This window comes from Manis pentadactyla, chromosome 9 (genome assembly GCF_030020395.1).
Source record: "Manis pentadactyla isolate mManPen7 chromosome 9, mManPen7.hap1, whole genome shotgun sequence".
NCBI classification, from domain to species: Eukaryota; Metazoa; Chordata; class Mammalia; order Pholidota; family Manidae; genus Manis; species Manis pentadactyla.
In genome coordinates, this window is record NC_080027.1 from 107,581,852 (window position 1) to 107,609,179 (window position 27,328).

Consider the following 27,328-nt stretch of genomic DNA (forward strand, 5'->3'; position numbering starts at 1 on the left):
TACTCTGTGTGTTGCCTGATTGCTGTGGCCAGGACCTCCAGTTCTATGTTGAATATAGTGGTGAGGGTGGACATCTTGTCTTGTTCCAATCTTAGAGGAAAAGCTTTCAGTTTTTCACCATTGAATGTGGTATTTAGCTGTAGGTTTGTTGTATATGGCCTTTATTTTGTTTAAGTACGTACCCTCTATACCCATTTTGTTGAGTTTTTTACCATGAGAGGACGTTGAATTTTGTCAAAAGCTTTCTCACCATCTCTGAGATGATCATGTGGTTTTTATCCTTCTTTTTGTTAATGTGGTGTATGATGTTGACTGATTTATGAGTATTGTATCATCCTTGAATGTGGGGAAAAGACAGCCTCTTCAGTAACTGGTGCTGGGAAAACTGGATAGCTACATGCAAGAGAATGTAAGTGGATTACTGTCTAACTCCATACTTCTTTTTGTTAATGTGGTGTATGATACTGACTGATTTATGAGTATTATACATTATACCATCCTTGAATCCATGGACTAAATCCCACTTGGTTGTGATGGATGATCCTTTTGATGTATTTTTTAATTTGTTTTGCTAATATTCTGTTGAAGATTTTTGCATCTATGTTCATCGGGGGTATTGTTCTATATTATTTTCTTTTTTGTAGTGTCTGTCTGGTTTTGGTATTAGAGTGATGCCGGTCTCATAGAATATGTTTGCAAGTATTTTCTCCTCTTCTAGTTTATGGAATACTTTAAGAAGAATGGTATTAACTCTTCTTTAAATGTTTGGTAGAATTCAACTGTGAAGCTATCTGGTACTGGAATTTTTTTAGTTTTTTGATTACCAGTTCAATCTCATTTGCTGGTAATTGGTTGTTTGGATTTTGTTTCTTCCTGGGTCAATCTTGGAAGGTTGTTATTTTTCTAGGAATATGTCCACTTCTTCTAGGTTGCCCAATTTATTGGCATACAATTTCCATAGAATACTCTAATCTTCTATTTCTGTGGTATCCACTGTGACTATCCCTTTTTCATTTTAATTTTGTTTGTGTACTCTTTTTTTCTTGATAAATCTGGCTAGGGATTTGTCTATTTTATTTTCTCAAAAAATCAGCTCTTGGTTTCACTGATTTTTATTCTATTGTTTCATTTTTCTCTATTTCTGCTCTGATCTTTATTATATCCCCATTTCTATCAATTTTGGGTTTATCTGTTCTTTTTCTAGTTTCTTTAATTTTGAGTTTAGACTGTTTGGGTTTTTTCTTGTTTCTTGAGGTAGGCCTGTATTGCTATGTACTTCCCTTTTAGAACTGCTTTTGCAACAGATTTTGGGTTTGAATTTTTGTTTTCACTTGTCTCCATGTATTGCTTGATTTCTGCTTTAGTCTGTTCATTGATCCATTGATTATTTAGAAGCATGTTGTTTAGCTTCCATGTGTTTGTGGGTTTTGTGTAATTTATTCCTAGTTTCATACATTGTGATCTGAGATGATGCTTGATACAATTTCAATCTTTTAAAATTTACTGAGACTCTTTTTGTGCCCTAGTATGTGATCCATTCTGGAGAATGTTCCATGTACACTTAAGAAAATGTGTATCCTGCTGCTTTTGGGTGGAATGTTCTATAGATATCTGTTAAGTCCATCTGACCTAATGTATTGTTCAGTGCCTCTGTTTCCTTATTTATTTTCTGTCTGGTAGATTAGCCTGTTGATATAAGTGGTATGTTAAAGTCTTCTAAACTGTATGTGTTGCAATATATTTCCCAGTTTAATTCTGTTAGTATTTGTTTTATGTATATAGGTGCTCCTATGTTGAGTTCATAGCTATTTATAATGGTTATATCCTCTTGCTGGACTGACCCGTTTATCACTGCATGATGTCCTTTGTCTCTTGCTACCTTCTTTGTTTTGAAATTTTGTCTAATTTAAGTACTGCTACTCCTGCTTTTTTATCCCTATTATTAGCATGAAATATCTTTTTCTATCCCTTCACTTTTAGTATGTGTATGTCTTTGGGTCTGAAATGAGTCTCTTGCAGGCAGCATATAGATGGGTCTTGCTTCTTTATACTTTCTGCCACTCTATATGTCTTTTGACTGGTGCATTCAGTCCATTTACATTTAAGATAATTATTGATAACTATGTACTTACTGCCATTTTATTTAGTTTTATGATCTGTTCCTTTCTCCCTCTCACATACTCTTCTCTTGTTATTTGATGGATTTCTTTAGTGTTGTGATTGGATTTCTCTTTTTATTTATTTGTGTATCTATTACAGGCTTTAATTTTTGGTTACCATAACATTCAAGGATTGCTTCCTGACTATTTAACAGTCTATATTAAGTTGATGATTGCTCTATTTCAAATGCAATCTAAAAGTACTTCCTTCTCCTTCCTCCTCACTTATGTACCAGTGTCATAATCTGCACTTTTTGTGTATCCTTTGACTGAGTTTGTGTATAGTTGATTTTACTACTTTCGTTTTAATTCGTACTTGCTTGGTAAGTAATTGGTCTACTACCTTTACTGTGGGTTTATTTTCACTCTTGAAAGCTATTTAGGCTTAGGAATATTTCCATCTTTGGAAGTCCCTTTAACATATCTTGTAATGCTAGTTTATTAGTTATAAATTCCTCTAGCCTTCATTTACTTGGAAATGTTTAATCTCTCCTTCAAATATGAATGATAATCTTTCTGTGTAGAGGATTCCTGGTTGAAGGTCCTGTTTCCATACACTAAATATTTCACGCCACTCCCTTCTGGCCTATAAAGTTTCTGCTGAGAAGTCTGCTGATAGCCTGATGGTATTTCCCTTATAAGTAATCTTTTTTTCTCTCTCTGGCTGTTCTCAATACTCTCTCCTTATCTTTAATCTTTGTCACTTTAACAATTATGTCTTTCTGTTGTCTTCCTGGGGTTCCTTTTGTTAGGGGCTCTCTTGAGTTTCCATGACTTCAGTGTCTGTTTTCTTCCCCACATCGCGGAAGTTTTCAACAATTATTTCCTCGAAGAAACTTTCTATTCCTTTGTCTCTCTCTCCTTCTGCTACCCCTATTACATGAATATTGTTTTGTTTAGAGTGGTCACAGAGTTCTTTTATCATTCTTTCATCTATAGAGATTTTTTCCCTCTTGTTCCTCAGCCTCATCGTGTTCCTGTTCTCTTAATTTCCATCTCATTGACTGTCTCCTCTACTTGCAGCAAACTATTATTCATTCCCTCCCTTATATATTTCATTTCAGTTACTACATTCTTCAGCTCTGAGCGGCTCTTTTTCAGCTCTTCTCTTTGTTCAAGTCCTCCCTTAGATCTTCAGTACTTTTCTGCAGATCAGTAAGCATATTTATGACTGTTACCTTGAAATGTTTATTGAGAAAATTGATGATCTGTTTCATTTAGCCCTCTTTCTGGTGTCTTATCCTGTAGTTTTGTTTGGAACATATTCCTCTGCCTCCTCATTTTGTCAGGGTTTCTGTGTTTCTTCCTTTGTATTAGATAGATCTGCCATGCCTCCTGGTTTATAACATAATGGGTTTATGAAGGTGTCCTTTGGTGCATAGAAGCTCAAGACCTCAAGACTCTTTCTTTTTTTTAGGAGAGCAAAGTACAGGCTTTTATTTAGAGATACAGTGAAAGGACAGAGCTCCCGGCTCACGCCAGGAGGGGACAAGAGAGTCCTCAAGACTCTTTCCTATCTAGTGCCTGGTTCTCCTTTGCAGTGGAGCCCCAGTTGCTGTTGGTGGGCAATGGGCTGGGTGACCTTTCTATCTGCTGTTGGCAGTGGTTATCTTAGTCTGCTGTGGCTGGCAGTTTGCTTTAGCTGGCTATCTGTGACCAGAGCAGTGACTTCTGCTGGGATGTTTGTGGGTAGGGCCACCCTCTGCCTGCCCTGCAGCGATGGCAGGGCTGCTGGGCTAACAGGGTAGGCAGGATAGGCAGCAAATGCACAATTCTGGTACAGACACATGTGCTATGTGGTGGCAGGGTGCATGGTACATGGCAGTGGTGAGTCAAACAGTGGGGGCACATGCAGCAGCGAGGCACACAGCACCCAGTCTGGCTTCCCATGGGGAGAAAGGAGTACTCGGAGATGGCTCCTGCTGGCACCTCTCTAATTGGGCTGAGATAGGGCTGAGAAAGCTAGGAAAGCCTCCCTCTCCCTGCCAGGCAGCAAAGTCTGATATAGCTGGGCTGGCGTACCTTTGGTGCAGAGGTAAGTGCCTTGGGGTAGAACTGCCTGTAAGCAAAAATAGAGTGTCTGGGGCTCCCTAGAGTGCCTGACCTGTTGAGCTGAGGGAGGGCTGGGGACATATTATGCACCTGTCCTTTCTCCTGTGGAGAGAGATCCACCTGACCCTCGCCTCTCTGGTACCCTTTCCGCTGCTGGCAAATTTTTCAAACTGACGCCTCAGTTTTGGGTTTCAGTGGGACTAGCAGAGTGTGCCTGCCCTCAACAAGTGGCTGGAGTCTCAGTCTCCCAGAGTGTTCCAACTGTCCCTTGCGTCCAGATTTGCAAGTCACCAAAACCCAATGCAATGTGGACTCATATTCCCGGAGCAGATCTTCAGGGCCAGGTGTGCAGAGTTCTTGAGCACCTGTCCCCTCCCCACTCTGTTGTTCTTCCTCCCACCTACAGGCTGGGATTGAGTAAGAGCTTATGTCCCACTCAATCATGGCTCTGCTACTTTACCCTTCTCTGTGTGGTCTCTTCTTCTTCACCAGGTACAGACGGTCTGTTCTACTGTCTTCAGGTCATTTTCAGGTTTAGTTGTACTTGCTGTAGTTGCTTCCTTGGTGTGTATGTGGGAGAAGGTTTCCACCTTGCCTTCCTACTCCGCCTTCTTCCTCCCTCCACTGGCCCTACACCCCTATGTTTATTGCAGCATTAATTACAACAGCCAAGATATGGAAGAAAGCAACCAAAGTGTCCACTGAGAGATGAATGGATAAAAAAGGGGTGGTGTGTAACTACATATATACAATGGAATATTGCTCAGCCATACAGAAGAAGGAACTCTTGCTATATGTAACATGACATATGAAATCTCTTTAATTTCACTTAGAATAATATTATTCTAAGTGAAATAAATCAGAAAAATGCCATATGGTTACACTTTTATGTGGAATCTAAAAAGCTAACAAACCAAATAGAAACAGACTCATAAACATAAAGAACAGACTAGTGATTGCCACAGGGGAAAGGTGTTGGGGGATGGCGAAATAGATGAAGGGATAAAAAGGCAAAAACATCAAATTATAAAATAAGTTAGTCAAGGGATGAAAGTGCAGCATAAGAAATAGAGTCAACACGATGGTAATATCTCCGTATGTTGACACACAGCAACTACACCTTGTCATTGTGAACATTTAAAATGCACATAATTGTTGAATCACTGTTGTATATATACAACCAATATAATATTGTGTATCAACTATATTTCAATTAGAAACAAAAAACAAAAAAGGAATTCTGTTGTTTTAGCTCTTCAGGAACAGTCTCTCTTTATAACAAGTTAGGTTTATTTGAGTTTTGCAGATAATTTTAGAAAGTCATTATATACCAAAGTAAGAAACTTCGTATATGTGACCATACACTTGCTTTTTAGATAAGAAAAGGGTTCTCGCTGTTCTTAAGTTAATATGCTCTTTCTGAATGCCTTTCTATGTCAATATATTTAAAAATATTTTAAATACTTAATTATAATGGATACAATAATTAACCACCCAACTAGTTATTTAAATTGTTCTTAATTTTTCAATATTATAAACTACACTCTGATATAACATCCTTGTAGCTAAATCTTTGTTCATACTGTCAATTATTTCCTTAAGATCTATTTCCAGAAGTGGAATTCCTGGATATTGTTTTTATGACTTGGTTCAGCCTTTGTTGATGTGGTTCAGGGAGAAGGAATATTTTTCGTACTCATTTTTTCCTCTTGTCTTTCCTATATCCTAAGTGTTGATGCTTGAAGAACTACCAAGCTTATCATCTTTATGGAGAGATTGAATCCCTAACTAGAATATAATTTCAATATTAAAAATGAGAGAGAGACATAAAGACACATTAAAAAATAGCAACAACAACAAAAAAGGCAAAACAAAAATACAGGCAAAGAATTAAGATTAGCATGTATAATGTGGGGGGAGGCACGGGGAGGGCTGTGCAACACAGAGAAGACAAGTGGTGATTCTACAGCATCTTACTACGCTGATGGACAGTGACTGTAATGGGGTTTGTGGGGGGACTTGGTGAAGGGAAGAGTCTAGTAACCATAATGTTCCTCGTGTAATTGTAGATTAATGATACCAAAAAAAAGAATATATAAAGACTTATAAATGCTAGGTACTATGAGAATGAAAATGAGTAAACAAATTGCTTTGTCTTGAAAAAAAATAAAAATAAAGGCAAATAATTTAGTATACTGAAATAGGGTCTCAAACTACAAAAAGTCTGTAATTTCTGTAATTTTTGAAATGTTATTACTACCACCTCTACTCAGAACTAGCCACCAATAATAGCCAATCACCAGTTTCACCTTCAGATATGCTGGAGTCATGGAACATGGTTTCAAAAGCTTGATGTGTTTCAGCAAAAGAGGGCCTGTCAGCAGGGCTCCACTTCCAGCCTACATAACGGAACAGGGAAATATTAAATCTCCTTGCAGAAATGAAATATCCAGTAGCATACCTGACAGTGAGTTAGTTTCGTGCATCATAAAGTATGCTTGTTAAAGCAGTTACAGCATGTTCACAATGATAGTGAGGCAGCTGCTTCTCAGTTCCAGACTCAGAGGTGTAATAAACCCACTTCCTAGGACTGGTCCTTCTATGTGGCCTCAGCAACTATTCTGAACTCTACTATACATATAGGGGGGGTGGGAGATAGTTTAGAAAAGGGCAAGTTTTCTTCCACTGGAAAAATGTAAGAAGTAAAACCTGTCTCCAAGCTCACTCTACCTGTTTAAGTAAGCAGCTGTACATATTCAGAAGTATAACAGGCTAAGCAAAAGGAGTTGTTTAGAGTTCACATTTGACAAAAACGGGCCAGATGGAAATGCCAATGCTCAATGAGAAGACAGCAAGACCTATGCTTAAACAGAACTGCAATTTAATTAATTCACGACTTACCTTCTTACTTTCTTGAGTCAGATGCTTTTGTTTACTCACACAGAAGTTACTTTCATGTATTTCTCCATAGTATTTACAATTATTTTTATTGAGTTGAAAGCAGCCTTCCCCTACCTAATCTCCAAATCCAATTTATTATCCTATTAAAAATGCAAATGTTTTTGGGAAAGTGCATCAATATTTGGGCCATGGACAACTATTCTTAGGATTCCAGTAAGACCCAATAGTACACCATATGATACGCCAACTGGCTAGCTGATGAATGACCAAACCTTTACATGCCATGAGGTTGGATTCAATCTAACAACATTGAGAGGAGAAACGTTTCTAATTTTGTTCATCATCCTGAATTGCTGACTTAAACCTTCAAAATTAAAATATGAAATATGAAAAAAATACTCACATGCTCTCATAAGTTCATAAACCTTAGGGGGGCATCCTTCAGGCTGTTCCATTCGATATCCTTTTTCCAGTAGATCATAGACCTGAGACAGGTCAATACCTGGATATGGTGACATTCCATATGTAGCAATTTCCCACAACAGTACCCCAAAAGCTGTACAGGGGATGAGAAAAAGAGCTTACTGTTTCTTCTCTGGTCTATTTATATTATACCATTAGGTAAATTCTCTTTCAACTTCTGGGTAACATTCCACTGTTACCACCTTAGTATACCCTTCTGATTCTTACAGCACTCCACTTCGTATAGCTGGACTTGTCCTTCTAACAGACCTGCTACAGGATGGCTTCAGGTATAACTGCAAGCCAGTTTTACCTAAATTTACCAATTTTTATTTTTATTTCCCTTACTGCAGTGAAGGGGAATAAACTCTGACCATATAAGAAGTCTGGAACATAATCTGCCTAGTCTTAGAACAATCTATGATCTATTTAATGAGCTACACAGTTTTTAAGTCTGCTAATATTACAGAAGTAGTATAAAAACAGACTCATTTAAAATCAGATACAATTCACACTAGAAAAAAAAATTAGCTTTATTTTCTCACAGGTTATTTCTGAGTTTGCAATTTCTGATAAAAAGTGACTTAGAATCTACAGCTATTTCTAATGGCCCATAATCCAAATTTCCAGACATGTTCAGACCACTGTGCCTCTTTTCAGGACAGTAAAAACATCATCAATTATAAGTACAAATTCTAAATGAAACTTCATCATGCTTTCCTTGAAAAGAGCTTTGTGTCACAGTAGTTTGGACATGAGCAATAAAACCTAATGTGGAAAACAGGGAGCTTTACAGAGAGAGGATAATCAGAACTCCAGTGCGATCTAAGATCTACACCATGAGCTCTTTGAAGGTAAGGACTTCTTTTTTTTTACTTTCTTCTTTATATTTCTTTCTATGTGAAGTGCCTAGCCACAATGCCTGGCAGGCAGCAGGTATTTAATAAATGCTTGAATAACTGAGTAACTGAAGAAAGATAGGGGTAAAGGCAGAGGATTACTGGTCAGATAAAAAAGAAGCTCTCAAGAATTAGGAACATTTATAAAGAACATAAAATGACATAAACACAGAAAAAAAATTCCTTTCAACCTTACCCCAGACATCAGATTTAATTGAGAAGGTATTGTAGGCAAGACTCTCTGGTGCCGTCCATTTAATAGGAAATTTGGCTCCAGCATGAGCAGTATAGGTGTCTCCAGTCATCAGTCTGCTTAAACCAAAGTCAGCCACTTTTACCACATGGTTTTCTCCCACTAGGCAGTTACGGGCTGCAAGATCTCTGCACAAAAAAGAGCCCTAAAATGTGATTCTATTCAGATGGTGAGTGCTCTATTCTCAGTTCTGTGTGTTGCAAGCAGAGTTGATAAGTAGTGTTAACAGATGCAGTAGTATTTTATGATGGTCGCTAACACAGTAGAAAGCTGCTAATTACATCTCACAGAGTACCCTTCAAGAGGCAGTTATATGATAGCAGAATAAAGCAGGCTTCAGGAAGTGGGTTTCTACTTACAAGTATATAGGGATAAGTTTCAGAGGTGAGCAAAAGATGCTTTCTATAAGGCTTTGAGTTCTTTGGAAGAGAGAAAGGTTTAATTTTTTTTAATCTTTTTTTTTATTTATTAAGGTATGATTGATATACACTCTTATGAAGGTTTCACATGAAAAAACAATGTGGTTACTACATTTATCCATATGAGAGAAAGGTATTTTTAAAAATTATACCACTAGATGGAGCAAAAAGGCTCTTGGACCGGGCAGAATTAAGAGTTCTTTTTTGAGAACAGCAAAGGCCCCTCACTAATACTTTAATCAGAGTACAGTAGACTTATAAGTTGGAACTGACATTAAAATGGGACCTGTGAAAGAGAAAATTACTTTCCTGAATCATCTGACCATTTCTGGGAAGGTTCTCATTCTTTCCTTTATTTGCATGTCAAGCAAGGTACATTCATCATTAGTCACAGGCAAGAATCAGGTTTTACGCACCTATGGATGAAATTCTTTTTTTCTAAATACTCCATTGCAGAAGAGATCTGAGTGGCCATGTAAAGCAGTACAACTGCAGTTACTTCTTCTCGGCTGCATTCTCGGAGATAATCAAGCAAGTTCCCATATGGCATGTATTCAGTCACAATGTAAAATGGTGGCTCCAAAGTACACACACCTGATAGTTTAAGGGTAGAGCTTGTTTTATTAGTATATACTGAAACACTCCAAACCACTTTGGCAAGAACTGGCAATTTTTAGTCTATTTTGGCAGTAATCCTCTCTTTTTGCCATCACATTCTCTGAAAATAATATAACAAAGTTAAGAAGTTGGTTGATAAGGGAGTCTCTGCTTCCATTATAATTTGCTAGAAATTCATAAGCATTTGAGTATTTGCTTGTTTGGGCAAAAGCAGAGTTACTTGTATTTATTCCACAAGGGGCCTGGAAAACTAACTTTCTGCAGTTCTATATATGCCCATAATTCCCATCCTCAACTGCATGCTAACAGTCCTTATCTAAAAGTAACAGCAATTGTGCATATGTTGAAGACTAGGTGAGCCCCACCTGTAATAACACTCTTTAAGATTATAATTGTTTCCATAATCACGGATTTCACTGATACATGACAAAACCTACAAGAAACTATTTTCTTCCAGATAATTTGGCTCAGTTTGAACATCCAAAGAAAGTGGCCCTATTTTCAAAGGGACAAGAGGCTCAAAGGTTTCTTTGTGACCTGAACAGGTGGGTAAGAACAATCTATCATAGTATAACCCTTTCTGCTTGTAAAGGTAAACTAATGGGTGTGGTCACGATTTTTAATCTGCTTCTTTTCAAGTCTTTTGTTTAGTGTCTTTTTATTTTCTAAAAATGTCTTCTGGCAGTTTTGGGTTCAGTATCATCCTGAATGAACTTTGAATGTGGGGCAATTACCACAAGCTGGGCAGTTTTATTTACTGCAGTCAGTCCAGGTCACTGTTTCTGGGGCAATTTTTAAACACAGGGCCTGCTGATTAAAATGACAACTCTTTTGCTGAAGTAGATTTGCACTTGGTGCTTCCACTGTGGCGACTTAAATGAAGGCTAAGGATACAATGGGGTGGGGAAACAAGCATCTCTGAGGAAACCTATGGTTCAGACAAGCTTTCTCACCTAAGAGCTGTACCAGGTTAGGATGTTTGATTTCCTTCATCACTGCAGCTTCTTTCAGAAACTCCTCTACCTCCATGGTATCTTCCTGGAAAGGGGAAAAGATAAGAAAGAAAAAGAGAAGAGAGAGAAACCCCCATCTTAATCATTTGAGTCAACTCACAATCCTAAAACTTCAGCTTTAAAAGGAGTATCTTTCAAATGTTTAGCATATTACTTCAAGGTATTTTACCACAACTGAGTATGCTCTACAGAAGTCTGATTAAGGAAGAAAAATGTTCTTAATTTATCCAATATTTGAAACTGGAGTAAAAATTAGCAAATAACCATGTCCCATCATGACAGACAGAGGAGACTCAGTTCTCAGTTTACTTCCCTAGATATCTCAGCCTTGGCAAAAGGTGGCAGAATTAGCTCTTTACATGTTTGTCTTCCTGACAAATTCCTTAAGAAGCAATGAATGTTTGTGTGACCTTGCATATTGTTTCATGCTGAGAATATGCCTAACACCTGCTAAAAAGAACTGACACTATTCATAGTTGAAGAACAGCCCTTACAAGTGATATCCAAAACTACTGCCCATGGCAGAATCTTAAAGAATAGAATAGGTGACACCGTGTAATCTGATACCAGGATGCTTAAGTAGAGAGAGTGGCATCAGGAAAAAGATTTTTGAATATTAAGAACAGGAAGCACTCTCGAGGAGATACAGGGAGCAAGGGCACAGAGGACAAGGACAAGAGAGAGCCTGTGATTCTCAAACAATGCATGAAGAATTCTGTCCAGCAGGGGTCGCTTTCAGGAAGCAAAAGAGCTTGTTTTGCTTTTGTAACGTGTAATTTTCTTCTAACCTCCCACTCAGCTCTACATCAAGAGCCTCCAGAGACAAGCCTCCCCCACATGCGGGTTTCTGCCCCTGCACTGTCAGCAATGGCAGCAGAGTTAATCATCACAATTTGCTTGGCACCAGTGGGTGGAAAGTGTTCTAAAGTTAAAGAAGCGCACACTGGTTATTTCCAAGTGATTCAGCATAAAAGAAAAAGATGCCTGAAAACTGTTCATTCTCAGCAACCCACCTTCAATGTTTTCACTGCAACCGTGAGACTATATTTCTTCCAGACGCCAACGTAAACCTCTCCATACTGGCCACCCCCAAGTTTGTGCTTCATGGTGATGTCTGTCCGTTCCATTTCCCATTTGTCATGGATGGGGGACACGCCATAGACTGTCGGCTTATTACACTTGGGTGCCGGGTAGTGTAATGTGGTCACCAGCCCATCAGCCACTGTGGAGTGGTGGTGAACAAGCTCTGCCAAGGTGCTGAAGCGACTCTCGGCAGTCACATAGACCTGGTGAGAAAGGCAGGAGGCAAGCTAAATCAATGTGAAAAGAGGTCAGAAATCTTTTCTACAAAGCTCATTATCTCACTGGTCTGAAGATATGAAGGTAAGAGGTTATCTTTTGAGGCAAATGAAACAATTAAGTGATACAGGTAAGAGGAACCAGAACTTCAGTGTAATCTTATTCAAACCGCTCTTCCTATACTTTCTAAATTAGCTCTAGTCGTTGGAAAATAGCTTCCAAGATATCTTTCTGGATCATCAAAATCACTGGTCTCTGAATATTTTTAAGCATCAATACTGTGGAACCCAAATACATAAGACTGATAAAGGAAGAGATGCTATTATTATTAAAGTAGGTAAGAGGTGATTCAGCCTCCTATAAAGATTTATGAAATGCCACCTCAGAATCTTGTACAGCTCAATTTGAAAACCACTGATTTTGAATTTTTTGGTAGGGAGAGGACATTCAAATATCTTACAATTTTTATTTAATTAGGATATGCTTTTGAGTGTCTAGGCCTTTAAAAATAGAGCCATATTTTATTTCAGAGTTGTTAGCGTACTTGTGGGTAATTTGTGATATGCGATAAGAAGTATAAAATAAGATAGCAGTCTTCAGGCCTTATCTTCCAAGGGAACTTATTTTAAAATATATATATATATATATAGATATATTATACAGAAAGTATACAATGAATACATGGAGAATTGATGGTTTTTATGAAGTGAACTTACCATGTACACATCTCCCACACTGAGAATTATTACCAGCACCCCAGAAGCCTCCCTCACCCCCAGCTATTTACTCCTGCAAAGCTTACCATTCTAAAACCTTAGATTAGCTTTGCCTACTTCTGCATTACATACAAATGGAATCATACATTATGTATTGTATCTGCTTTCACTTGTTTTTTTTATTGTGATATATAATTCACCTACATAAAGCTCATCATTTTCAAGTGTCCAATTCAGTGGTTTTAGTACATTCACAAGATTGTCCAATCACACTTCTATCTCCAGAATACACCCTCCACAAAGAAACCCACACCCCTGAGCAATCACTCCCATTCCCTTTACCCCCATTCCCCAGCCATCACTAATCCTTTTCACTAGGCTTTACATGTGTGACATTCATCTACAACAGGGGTTAACAAACTTTTCTGTACAGGGACAGCTAATAAATATGTTAGGTTTGTGGCTGTGTAAAAAAACAACAAAAAATCTGCTATAATGATGAGAAAGCATCCACAACAATACATAAGCAAATGGGTGTGGCTGAAGCCCAGTAAGATTTTCTTTACCAAAGCAGGCAGCTGGCAGGCCACAGGTCTCCTGACAGTATGTGCAGCACTATGTTCACCTCTGTTGATGTATGAAGTTCAATTTTATGAATATATTGCCATTCATTAACTCATCCTACTGTTAGACAGTTGGAGGGTTTCAGTTTCTGGCTATGGCAAATAATACTGCTCTGAATATTCTTACACATGTCTTATGTACACACATGCACTCACTTCTGTTGGGTATATAACCAGAACTAGAGCTGCTGGGCCTCTATTACATTATCACTTATCTGATTCTATTTGGTTTCATCAAGAGACAACTTACTGTTAGGTGGAGCAAAAGAGACAAAAATTAATAATTCACTTATTTCCTATTTTGTACCAGCATTTATGTTTTGTGGAAATTACTTCATTTAATCCTCCCAACAATTCGATGAAGTGGGATGGGAAATTGAGGCTTATGTGAGGTCACCAAGTGAAAACACAAATGGAGTTACACAGCAAGCCCGGTCAGCTTGCTCCCAAGTCTTGCTTTTCCCCTTCTATGCACAACACAAGGAAACACAGAAGAAATTATTCAATCTAAACATACGGTTCAACAGAACTGACATAAGCTTATGCTTACAGTTCATAAAGTAAATAGTTTTTAAACACAATATTCTAAAATGGCTGCTCTCTCCAACATGTAAATTGCTAAATGACTGATTAATTGTTAATATACATTAATGATGAACACCAATCTCAGAAGCCTACATTCTTCCTCTGTGAACTTTCTAGTAGAGATTATAATAATTTTCAAAGATACAAGGTTTAACTTATAAATTCTATACAGCATTAGATATACATGTGCTTATTTGTATATTGACAATAATCAGACCAGTTAATTTTTACAGCAGTTTCTTTCCTTCTCACCTTTAAATCTAGCTTATCATATAACTAATACAATGCTGTTTTTAATTTCTACTACGATATTGTTTTGAAAAGAGCAAGTCTACCATGCCGGATAACCCAAACTCATGTCAGAGATTTTTTTTTTTATTTCAAGTCAGAAATGAGAACTATGTTCTTTAGATGTTGTAAGTATTGCTCCTAAAGAGCAGCCAGTCCGCACCGAGAGTTGGCTGCCAGCCGGTCTTACCTTGCCGTCCGTGGTGGTATTGATCCTGTAGTGATACACACGCCCCTCATACCTGAGTGAGATTGACAGCTGCCCAGGGCTGCTCTCACTCTCTCGCACCAGGAAACTGCCATTGATGAGACTGCTGAGTAGATACTCCGCTGCACTGCGCGACACAGGTCCATGGTACCAGGAATGTTTTTCCAGACTGTTCACTGGGGTGATATAGTTGCTTGGCACCCAACCTTGGCCATTCTTAGAGCGAACTTCACTCCATTCACCATTCTGGTTGTAACCAAGGACTCGGAGCTTTTCACCTAGCCATGAAATCATCACAGAATGAAAGAAAAGATTTTAAGATTTTATCTCAAACAGAAGCAGTTTACTGTCAACTCACTGAAAAATATAGTAAGGAACTTTAATGCCCACAAAGTTTTTTTTAATAATGAAAACAAACTTGGCTGCTCATTGTATCCTAACTGATCTCTGTAGCTTACAGCTTAAACAAAGAAAGCATAGTGAGAGATGGCTTTCTGGCATTTACTACAAATTTATAAAGGTTTTACACCAACTAAATGTCCTTAGGAAACTCCATGTATGGTAATAAGGTGATATACAAAGATAGAAAGGGTACTTAAAAGGCTGGGAAATGACATGGTCTCATCCTTCAAAAAAATAAAAAATAAAATTCATGTTTTCCTCAAAATAGTTTGCCAAGAAATTTACCTTACGTATGGCTCAATGGTAGCAACCATCAAGGACTAGGGATAAGACATGTGAAATACAAAGTTACCTCTACAATTTCAATTGGCACTAAGGCAACAAAACCACTGGTGTAAAAAACAAAAAACAAAACAAAAATAAAAGCACAGAACACCGAGTTTTCAGCATATTTTCAGAAAGGAACTTGTTTGTGGGGTGGGGGTGGGCAGTGAGGACTCCCACAGCACAATCTTTTTTAGGACTCAAATTTTAAAACAGTTATAGTTTCTCAATTTCCTGCCATTCCTCATGAAGAATAAATCATTCCTTTCATTCCTCTAAAATTAGTGTGTGGGAAGGGAAGTTGAGTCTGAGGCTGGAACCCAAGACTCAAGTTACTTAGGGTATCTTTGCTATAAACGTCAGTGTCCTTGGTTTCTCTACTGAAATTGTGAACATCAACTTTAGACTCCCTCAACATATACCTTGCCCCGATATCTGCAGCACATGATAGATATAATTAGTAATAACCGATCATCTAAAGAATCTTTATAAGGCCTTAGGTCCCTATCTCTGAGAGATGCAAGCTCTCCTACAGAGTTTACACCCACTTCTCAGTGTCAGAAAGCAGAAGAAAGCCAAATCAGTCAAAAGGACACGGCCGAGTAGCAAGCAGGCAAAGTCTATTACAGAAAAGCTCAAGATCATTACTCTGGCAGCCATCTCACTTTTTCAGTGGCCTACAGAATGTTTACCATAGGATAACTTTCTGTTAGTCCCCATTAACTCACCTGAGATATCTGGATGTGAGGCATTCAAAGAGAAAAAACAGTATGTATTCACACATACACGTATGTATATATAAAAAGTGTACATATGTAAACACAGACAGGAATGTAATGTGTGTGGTGTGGTGGTGCAAAAGTACCAGTATGAAGATAAATACTCCCCAACCATAACTGCAGGAGAAAAAAATCTTAGTGCTACTAGAAAACTACATAGAACTTGCTCTGTAGCTTTTCCCTATTATTCCACAAGATAAAGAAGTAAAGACTAAATATTTTATTTACTACATATATTACTGTTGCTTCCTTCGGAAAAAACTGGAAATGACAAGTTGTCATATTAGGGTACAGTCAAACATTCTAGGTTTTCATTTTTTTTTCTTTTTGACAACTAGGAGGAGAATTTTCTATTCTGGAAGTTTTGAGTACCATGGAGACTGTCGGGGGTAGGACTAAGGGTCACACTTCTAGATCTAAATTTGGCCCTATTGACAAAAGAATCCTGGGAGAACTTTGTTTTTTAATTCAAGCAAAATATAACCTTCAAACAAGGAACTAAAATCAGTATTGGTATTTCATTTCTAAAATGTATTTTATCTTTTAAAATAATAAAATGGCTTTAGAATGGTATCATTTTATATTAATAGAACCTGACATAAAAATCTGACATTTCAAGAGTTTTGAGAAAAAATCACTGTTGGCCATAGTAGAGGAAATCCTACTCCTTGATCTGCACACTAGTGGCTGCTGTCACCAGTAACTCAGGAACCAACAGACTTACTTTATCAATGTTTCCTTGATTACTGAGCTATCTTGGAAAATAATGACATGAAAACTTTATCTAGGAAAGAATGTCCTGAGTCACCACTTCACAAACTTCTCCACTGAAGTATCAGTACAGGTAAAGAGTGTGTTGTAGCCCAAAGAGACCACCACCCTAAAGTCCTCTGTTTTATCCTAAAACTGTAAAATTTTCCTTTCAATGCGTAACCACATCCCACACACACATATAAGTCCTACTCCCAAACCACCATTATCTCCTACTCCTCAGACTATCAAAATCTTTAAGTAAATTGACTCGAGGAGATAACACTACATCTCCTATGCCCTGAAACCTCCTGGCACATGTACACATGCCACCATGCCCACTCTGGAACACATCTATACCCATTTGAGAAACTCAGTTTTAAGGATTTCTGCTTTAGATGAATCTGACTAGACTTGAAAAATTGATGTATATAAAATTTTCATATGAGGATAACATTCCCTAAGTAGAGGCCTTCTTCTTACATCCACTCCTATTTAATAATCTCATTCTGAACCTTACAAATAAAAGGCATATGTTTGACAAATAATCATTTAAGTTCCAATCTCATTTAAACATTACTCTGAAACACATTTCTTCCCAGTAGGCTTTCATAGGTTCAAAAGACAACACAAGTTTAGGTAGATTAGTATCCAATTCATGTACACAATAAGAATGTCCCATACTCCTATTTCTTTCTCATAAAAGTTCCATACTTTCAGTTCTTGTTCAAAAAACCAATAATGGATGGTTTTATTTTACTTGGCCATGTTCTTAGTGTTCCCTTTAAAAGAATTTACTACTGAAATAAACCACTGCTCTCCGGAGAGTATTTCTAGAATGGAAACCCTTCCTACTACTCCTTTCACTTATACATATAAACGCAAATGAGGGATGACTGTTCAGGCCAGCACTACTCAGAGCAGGTCCATAGTAAGAGAAGGCGCTTGTGCCAAGATGTGCACCACTGGACTACTTTCTTTATGCTGGAAGTCTGGCTCCAAAAAAAGAAAATGTCATCTGAACTAAATAATGACTAGAACAGTTAGTAATGCAGCTGGTTTACATTTTGGGTGCAAATTCTTAATCTCACTGGAGACTGGTAATGATCATTTCTTAGATAGGCAGTCCATGGACAACACTTCTGAGTAGCAGTGGGATCTGGCAACATGACAGCCACAGTTCAATCAGAAGAGACACATAGTGTATTACCCTATGTGGCAGATGAATCCTGGCATATTACACATAGCACAGAATTCTCACAATGAGGAAAGTTCATCTATCTATCTATCTATCTATATGTATCTATCTATATATATAGTGTACTGTTTTTTCTAAAGTACTTCATCTCATTTATCCTTAATAAGCTTTATAAAGCAGACAAAGTGGCTTTATCCCATATACAGGTTAAAAAAAGAAAAAAGGCAACCAAAAGCACCTCTCTGGGCCCAGATCACTTGCTAATTTTAGTCAGAAGCAGAATCAAATCAGACCCCTTTACTTCTTAACCACCAATGGAAACTGAAAAATGCATGTTACACAGAAGCTGACCTTTGGTGATGCTGAGTGTGTTGTCACCACTTGCTACAAAATCATAAAGTGCAACAAAGAGATTAGGGTCACTCTCAGTGGCTCCAAGCAAGTTCTCCTTGGAGCTCCACCTGATGGCTTCATTCAAGGCCTGGGGTTCAACATCACAACCATATGGACGGTGCAAGGCTTCTGAAAGACATAAAGAGGAAAAGGATTCATATTAGGTTCAACAATTTAAATTCAGTATATACAAGGAATTTTGGCAAACACTGACAGCCCAAGGTAGAAAAGAACTGTAGGTACAGTTGTGAAGTCATGAAAAATACACAAATGGCACTGTCTCCTAAGCATGAGAGAAGTCTACTTGCTGAAAATAAAAAAGATAAAAATCACAAAAGGAGCATTTAGCCGCAACTTACATGCATTCACCAAAATCAGAAATAAATGATTAGGAAAAGCAGTTTTCTCAAAATGAAAAAAAGTCTTAAAATGAAATAGCAATTCATTTTATAAAACATATGGGACACTCTGCTGTGATGGTAGTGGCAGTTTTAAGGAAGAACAGTTATGTTTTATAAGTCCTCCCAACCTACCATTCTTCCTTTACTTTCTCCATGTAAAAAAAATTGTAGAAAAGGTAACAGACTTTAAGATATATATACATATTGTATAAATCCTTTCATTTACATATAGAAAGATTATAGAAATAATCCTTCTAGAAAAAAATCCTTAATTATCTGTTAAGCAACAGAAAAAATGTTTTTGTTTAATACAAAATGCTCTTGGCATTCCCAAATAACTGTTACCATGCACTGTTTATAACATGTAATTGTTAATTGTTTTTTAATGAAAAATTTTTTTACCCTAGTTTCTTTTCTTAGGTGGTACAGTTTTATAAAATATCCTTGCTTTAATTGACGTCTATGAAAGTATCACCAACATACACTAAGTTTTTACCACGTGTACTGACTAAAGCTTTGTAAAACCTGGTTTCTCCAAGGCTCTCTATGGTTCCTAAATTTAGTCATATTACACAAACAGTGATCTCTGCTTCTCACAGCCCAGGTTAATTATACAAAAAAGTATACTGTTCTTCTAGTAGTAATTTTCTTGATCTGTAACTGTTCTATAGTGGCTATCTGCCACTATCCAACTGCCTATGTCATATAACACCACTTTTCTTTAAGGTCTCTATCTCCACTCATTTTTTATTTAAAATAGATTTTATCATATTAGAAGAGAAAAATCTTTAAATTTGTGGTTTTCTATTCAAATCCCTTCCCTCCTCTCCACCTCTGTTGACAATGCCTTATTTCAAATTCCCATCATCTCTCACCCGGACTACTGCCTCCAGTCTTGTCTCCCTCAAATCCATCCTCCACACAGCTGGCAAAGCGATCTATTTAAAACAAAAAAAATTTTTTTAATGTCAGCTCTTCTTAAGATTCTTCAATAGTTCACCATCAAGCTCAAATCTCTGTGAATGGCCTTCAAGGTTTTGGATTTCAAACTTTTTTGTTGTAATCCCCAGTGAAAAAATATATTTTACATCATGACTCAGTATGTACACATATATAAGGGAAACGAGTTTGGGAAAATAGTACTTATTGCATGTAATACCCTCTGATATTTCTTTGTGTTTTTACAAATGCTGGCTGCCATCTACTGAATAGATTTTGCCACTCACTAAGAAACTACAACCCACAGTATGAAAAACATTGATCTAATAAAATCCCTTCACTTTACAGTAAAGAAAACCTGAAATTTTAAGAACATGGGAAACTTAAGGTTACATAATTACAAAGTATGATACACATTAATAGAAAGAAGGTTAAAAAATTATGTTATCTTCTCTGTAGATGCAGAGAAAGTATTTGACAAAATTGATCATCCTTTCATGATAAAAGCTCTCAACAAATTAAGCACTGAAGAAACATACCTCAACATAATAAAGGTCATATATAACAAATCCACAGCAAACATCATACTCCTTGTGAAAACCTGAGAGCTTTTCCTCTAAGACCAGGAATGAGGCAAAAATGCCCACTCTCACAACTCCTATTCAACATAGTACAGGCAGTCTTAGAGCAAATAGGCAAGAAAAAGAAAGGAATGTAATTTCTGATGGAAAGAATAGAATACTTGAACAAATGACCCTTCAAGGTTTTCATGATCAGGTCTCCACCTACGTCTCTTGCTTTACCTCTTCCCACTCCACACCTCAAATTTTAAACCTTAATATACACCATTATGCTTCCTACCTTTTTGCCTGTGTTCATACAGTCCTATCTCCCTGGAATGTGATCTCATCTGTGGCTAAAATGAAAGTTCCTGTGACCAGGATTCTCATCTGCCCTGGTTGGCTAGCTCACTACATAAGTGTGGGCAATATGTTGCTACTGACTCTATATAAAGAGCTCTGCCCAGTGGTCTGGACGACATGATGGCATGGCGGCAAGGCTGCAGGAGAGCAGAGATGAGACTGGAGTGGTGGCAAGGCCAAGAACAGAGACTGAGAGGGCTATGGGGGCAGAGAGGCCCAGAAGCAGAGACCAGCTTGCTGTATGCAGACTCGCTCTGAGTGAACTGAATTCTAGTGATTGACCTGCCACTGTGGGAATAAAGTTGGGTATAACCCTTTCATCCCAAGAATGTTCATTTCTTTGGTCACACTGAATCCATGGTAAACTTGCCCGGGGCTGAAACCCATTGGCAATACATCATCCCACCTTTTTTTTGACTGGCTGACTTCTACTCATTTTATAACACTCAGCTCCAATTTAACCTCCCTTAGGAAGGCTCACATGCTCCTCCTCCCTGTGCTCTGAAAAAAACATTACACCTGCTACATTAATACCCTCTATCTTTATGTTTATGTGTGTTCCCAAACTTCACAATGTGCTCCTCGGCATAAGAACTATATCTTTTTTCTAGCAAGAGTTACATAGTATGTGTTCAGTAACTGGTGAGTGAATGACCAAATTACACAAAAATGTAAGTGACAGGAAACAATAAGATTAGATATATTTTAATCTTAAAATAGCATTAACCAATGTTTTAAAAACTGATTTATAACTGTCTAATGACATGGATAGAAATCTCTGTTGTAGGCTGAATCTGTACATTTCCAGTTTCAGAGTTTATTTCATTTCATCACCTTCCTTCCTGGTCTTAAAGGAATATGTTTAAAATTTCAGAGCTAATTACACTTTGTTTTATATGAAGAATATATTATGATAAACCATAAGATATATCCAAATGTCCTGAAACATTAACTTGAAACAGATGTGTTGCTCCTTGTTTAAGTGCAGAGTTAGTATGAATGGGAACAGCTGTATTATATAACTAAAAATACCAATTAGGATTACCAAACAAAACATATACTATATAAAACATCTTTCAAACCAGTCACATGTACTATGCTTTTCTTTATTCTAATAAAAATGATCTACTCTAGCAGTCTCCATTGGGCTACAAATGCCAATCCCTTATTAAAATCAACTGTCAAAAAGAAGTAGGGAGAATATTCATTGTATTTATTAGGTGCTATACTGAGTTTCACATGATCCACACTGATAAATACTTCTTGTCAGTTATAGTGATACACATCACCATGTTACCTGTTTAATGATATTAAACAGTTCAAGCACATTTCCTTATTTTTAAATAGAAGAAAGTCCTCCTTGTTTGAAATTATTAGGAACAAAAACCAAAAGTAACAAAAACTTTTTTTGTACTATCAGTGACCAAGTTGTAAATAGTAATTAAGCAGATGCTCAAGCCAACTCTTAAACCCTATCAAGCCATAAACAGCAAATGCCATACATTTATACCTTACTTTGAGAAACCCAGCATATTAAAATTTAAGGTTTACAAAACTAATCATTTTAGTGGACATCTACTACAAACTAGGCACCATGCTGGGCTTTGGAATATAATGATTATAAATCAGTAATAACACTATTTAGACTTACTTCAAAAAACTATTCTTTCTCCCAAATCTGCTTCTCCCACAGAATTCCCCATCAGTTAGTGGCAATTCCACCTTTTCAGCTGTGCAGGCCAAATACCCTGGAAGTTTGTGTACAAATTTGTAGCTATAAGATATTTAAGTTCTGGGGATCGAATGTATAGCATAGTGACTATGGTTAATAGTACTGTACTATATACTTGAAAGTTGCTAAGAGATCTTAAATATTCTCATCACAAAAAAGAAATGGTAATTATGTGACATGATGCGGGTGTTAGCTAACTCTACAGTGTTAATCATTTATAATGATTATAAATGTCAAATCACCACCTGGCATACCTTAAACTTACACAATGTGATATGTCAATTATATCTCAAAAACGCTGGGGATGGGGTGGACAAAACTCTGGAATCACTCAGAACTCCTTTTTTGCTCTCACATACCACATCCAATCCATCAAGAAATCCTACTGGGACCGTCTTCAAAAATATATCCAGAACCTATCTGTTTCTCACCCCCTCCACTACTCTACCCTGTACTACCATCAACTCTCAGGTTATTTCACTAGACTCTAGCTGATCTTCATGCTCCTATCTTGGCTCTCTACTGTCTATTTTCAACACACCAGCCAGTTTTTAAAGCCTATGTCTGACAGTGTTACTCCTCTGCTCAGAACTCTTCAATGGCCCCTATCTTAGGTAAAAGTACTTACAAGGGCCTGCAAGACTCTTCACAACTTGTCTTGCGCACTTGATCTTCCTATGCTCCTCCCTAGTTTACCTTATTCTGGCCATTGGCCTCCCTGCAGTTACTTGAACAAGGCAGGTACACTTCTGCCTCAGGACCTTTGTACTGACTTTTCTTTCTGCCTAAAATAGTCTTCCCTAAAATATCTACACAACACTTCATTCAAATATTACCCTCTCAGTACAGCATTTTCTGACCATCCTATTTTAGAATTTATCTATTCTGACAACACTCCCACATCTCCCATGTCTTTCCTAATTTACTTCACTCCATAACACCTGCATCATGTCACAATATACATGATTTACTTACTTACTTATTACATTCATGCATATTCTAACTCCCTCCACTAGAATATCAGTTTTAGTAGGACAGGGATTTTTGTCTGTTCTGTTTACTGATAAATTCTAAGTACCCGGAACAGTGCATGTATATAAGAGGCTCTCAAAAAACATGTCTTGAATGTGCTATACTCACAGAGGATGTCATGAGCAGACAGAATAGAAAAAACTCAAGTTAGAAAGGTTTCAGAGAAGAGAAAGCATTTAAACTGGATGAGCAGGAATTCTGCAATGATGACAGTAGAGTGACAGACTACCAATGTGCAAAAGACATGTCTATGACATGTGATTGATTCATCTGTGCTGAAGAGGAACTCCCCCACACTCAAAGGAGAACCAAGGCAAGTCAGCTTCTTAAAAACCATTTTTTTGACAAAAAAGCAGAAAAGAGATGAGACCCACAGCACAAGTGAATTTAAACTTAAAAAGATATAAACAGGCCAATATATTGTATACTTCTCAAATATAGAAAATAATATATACAGAATCAAAGTCATTTTTGAGGCCAAAGTACTCAAAGAACCACAACTTGGAAAACAATCCTTTTTATTCCACAGTCCCCTTCTTTCCATCTCTGATTTTCCAGTCTTTTGGTCAAGTCAAAGATCTCATTTCCTTCCTTTCTACTTTCTTCCCACTCATTCTTTTGTTTTCAAGGAACTAAAGGTCAATTTCCTGTACAATTCGTCTGCACAGGATATCCACTTAAAAGCTGTCCTACCCGCTAGCATCTACCCACAAACAAAAGGAAAAATTTTAAAGACAAAAACATTCAAACACTTTCTGAGGCCAAGAATGAACAAGGATTAGACCACGGTTAAAGAACTAAATGGGGGAGAACAAGCTAAGGAATAAAGGAAAATAAGGGAGGAAAAAACAAACTATAGGACGAGCAAGTAAATGTTACAGTGTTATCCAGTGAGTCTAGTCTATGCTACTTCCTCATTGGCTTAAGGACAGACACAATCTGGATGATTCAAATGTACTGCACCCGCCCGAATCCAAGTGTGTAGGTTGGGAATGTTTTATTTTTAAACATGAAGTAACTACTATATATTAACTACCTTAGAAAGCAAGTTAATCTTTCATTAATCACTGTTACAAAGGTAGATCGTGGACTTAAGATGAGACAACTGAAGACTGATTTTCACTTACAGAACACAGGACCCCAGTAACAGAAATATATTATGATTATTAAGAAAAGGTAATTTTATTACTTTTTTCTACTGATACACTTGCAGGATACAATAAGGTAAAACACAGAAATAGCTTGTACAAAGTAAATTAACAGGATTAAACAAGTTGAAATACAGAATAAAACTCAAAACCAAATTCAGACATAAAGTTAAACATTAAATTTAGGAACTATTAAAAACTTTTCACCAGTCATTTACAAACTTTATCACTTTAATTAGAAGTCTGTTGGGTAGTAATTGGAGAAACTGACATACAAAAATTCTCAGTTTAGGCATTTCTAAGTATTTTACAAATACATATCTTGCCAGAATTCTACTTTATCAGCATATGCTCGAAGAAGCTAATACTTTTAATACCTCTCTTAAAAACTATGTAGGTGGTTGGATAAATCAACAGTTCTCAATATAGCTTAACTTAATTTCAAAGACATATTTATCTTAATACCACAAAATATTACATATTATTCATTTATTGTTTTTCAATAAGAACTTATTAAGGTCCTCGTATGAAACACCAGGAAAAAGGCACATGAAATTTCACCGGCCAAGAATGACGATGATAACAGTAGTAAATTAAATTGATTTTTTGAAATCTCCATTCACATGTGATTATCTACCCTCCCCAAACTGTCACTTTTGAACCATACCTGTTACGTTTGGTAGAGAAGTTTCCGAGGCTTCACTGCACAGACAGCAAAGTGACGTGTCCCGATCTCTACCATAATGATTAGGTGGAAGCAGAACTGTCCCTAGGACCATTCCTCTGCTCAGCACAGAAGCTGAACTGTTCTTTATAAAGAGGAAGTCTTAGAATTCCACTCTCTGACAAGCAATGCCACATGCATGTGACATTTACTCATGTACTCAGAGCCAGAAGGAACCAATAGAAGACTAAGTATTTTCAAGTCCCAAAGTAGGTGGAGAGTAACTTAAAAGAAAACGTCTAGTTATTGGCGAAAGACTGAGTCAGAATGAAGTACTCCAAAACCTCTGGGAATATTTTGAAAAAACAAAACCAACACATATATGGGCAACAAATACCGAAATGTGTAAGAATCAGTACATACAGATGGGATTTCATTCCTAAGGGGAGGATGACAGGAGACTGCAGGGAAAGTTTCCTTGGAGAAAACCTGTTTACAATACAATACAAAACAAAATAAGCTTTTAAAAGAGAGGAAACGCCTAACGACTCATCTTTTGCATCACTTGAATTAGCTCAAGAAACCACAAACCTAAGTCAAAGAAATACTTACAATCTGATTCATAAGCACAGAACCAGAAAATGATTGCCTTCACTAACATTTTGGCTCTAAAGCTTAATAAAGGTTAAAAACATTGCTCACTAGTATTAAAATTTTTGAGTGTTAAAACTTTTAAAAGCAAAAGCCTAATATTTGTTAATATATAAGAACAAAGTTAAATAAAATTTAAGAACCTGAAAATTAGAGTACGTTATGAGAATTAAACTGGTAAAATCTGCAGTGAATGGCTTTAGTGGTACAATGTGCAAAAATATATAAAAATGTTTGTAATTGTATAGCTAAGAACATTTATTGATTCAATAAATATGTATTAGGCACCTACTACTGTACCAGCCACTGTGCTAAATTCCAGGTCAATGAAGGTTAAGGATAAAATTATAGGATACTAGGACTGAAACAGCCTTCAATAAGGTTGAAACAAAGTTATAAAATAACCTTAGAGAGAGAACAACTTTGATGTTGGTAAGTATTAATAGTTTTAAAAAAACAAAGCTTAAACTTTCAATAAAGTTAACCTTTATAAAGCCAGCACTATTAACACTGTGGGAAAAGCAAAAGTTAAATGACTAAATTACCTCAACTAATGACTCAGAATTTCAAATACCAGTTTGAATTTCTACTTCCCTAGATTACAAAAATATTAAGGGAAAGGTGCCCCATAATCCATGTTCTATACTTATCTATATTCTATACAGTATGATTTACTATTTAATCAATAAATCTGCTGTTGAAATTACCAACAAATAGTTATATTTTCAAATGCTGCTATATTGTAAACAGAAGCAAAGAGGGGATGAACAGGTAAACAAAATGTGGTACATACAATTAAATATTACTGAACCATAAAAAGGAATAACATTTTGATGGATGCTGCAACATGGCTTGAAAACATGCTAAGTAAAATAAGACAGACACAAAGACAAAACCCTGCATGATTTCATTCATATGAAATACCTAGAATTTGTTCTAGTTCTGGAAATCTAGCTTTGGAAATAGATGGTTACACAACATTGTAAATGTACTTAAAGCTACTAAATTGTACACCTAAAAACAGTTTAAAAGTTAAACTTTATGTATTAGAAAGCTGAATCCTTGTTCTTTATTTGTTATTTTTAAGTATATGAAAATCTCATCACACAAAGATAGGTAGGTGTAAAAGGAAGGGATATTTTATATTCTTTCAAATTATTATGGATATTCTTCTTTGATATTATACCAAACACAAGTGGTATTTATTTAAAGGTTAGTTGTAACATGGAATCTAAAACCACATAAAATGTTAATACTCTGTCAAATTCAAATTTGTTGGTCTATCTTGTACTTGGAATTTTTTTAACATCATGCACTTGATAATCTGGAAATCCTGGTTCGTTCACTAAATGTTAGTGTATTTCACTATATAATGTTGATACATTATATTCATTACTATCACCACCAATCAAATCACAAAAGTTTTAAGTACTGGATAATTGTCATTGGTCACAATTATATATTAATTTAATAAATCCTAATTGTTCAAAAGCTCAA

At 36.7% G+C, this 27,328-nt stretch overlaps 1 protein-coding gene across 6 annotated transcripts in view; it reads right to left on the reverse strand.

Annotated features, from left to right (window-relative positions):
* The window catches only part of ABL2 (ABL proto-oncogene 2, non-receptor tyrosine kinase), a 132,726-nt gene that overhangs the window by 16,662 nt on the left and 88,736 nt on the right, over nucleotides 1–27,328 (reverse strand). For 4 of the 6 annotated variants that reach the window (XM_036916787.2, XM_036916784.2, XM_036916786.2 and 1 more), the window contains 9 exons: nucleotides 19,618–19,680; nucleotides 18,300–18,470; nucleotides 14,478–14,773; nucleotides 11,790–12,062; nucleotides 10,717–10,801; nucleotides 9,562–9,739; nucleotides 8,670–8,854; nucleotides 7,516–7,668; nucleotides 6,521–6,610 (listed from right to left, as the gene is read on the reverse strand). In XM_036916787.2, coding sequence (XP_036772682.1) covers nucleotides 6,521–6,610; nucleotides 7,516–7,668; nucleotides 8,670–8,854; nucleotides 9,562–9,739; nucleotides 10,717–10,801; nucleotides 11,790–12,062; nucleotides 14,478–14,773; nucleotides 18,300–18,470; nucleotides 19,618–19,680 — 1,494 coding nt within the window. Of the gene's footprint in view, nucleotides 1–6,520; nucleotides 6,611–7,515; nucleotides 7,669–8,669; nucleotides 8,855–9,561; nucleotides 9,740–10,716; nucleotides 10,802–11,789; nucleotides 12,063–14,477; nucleotides 14,774–18,299; nucleotides 18,471–19,617; nucleotides 19,681–25,183; nucleotides 26,528–27,328 lie in introns of those variants that run through there. The other 2 variants (XM_036916785.2, XM_036916789.2) reach the window with 2 other exon arrangements.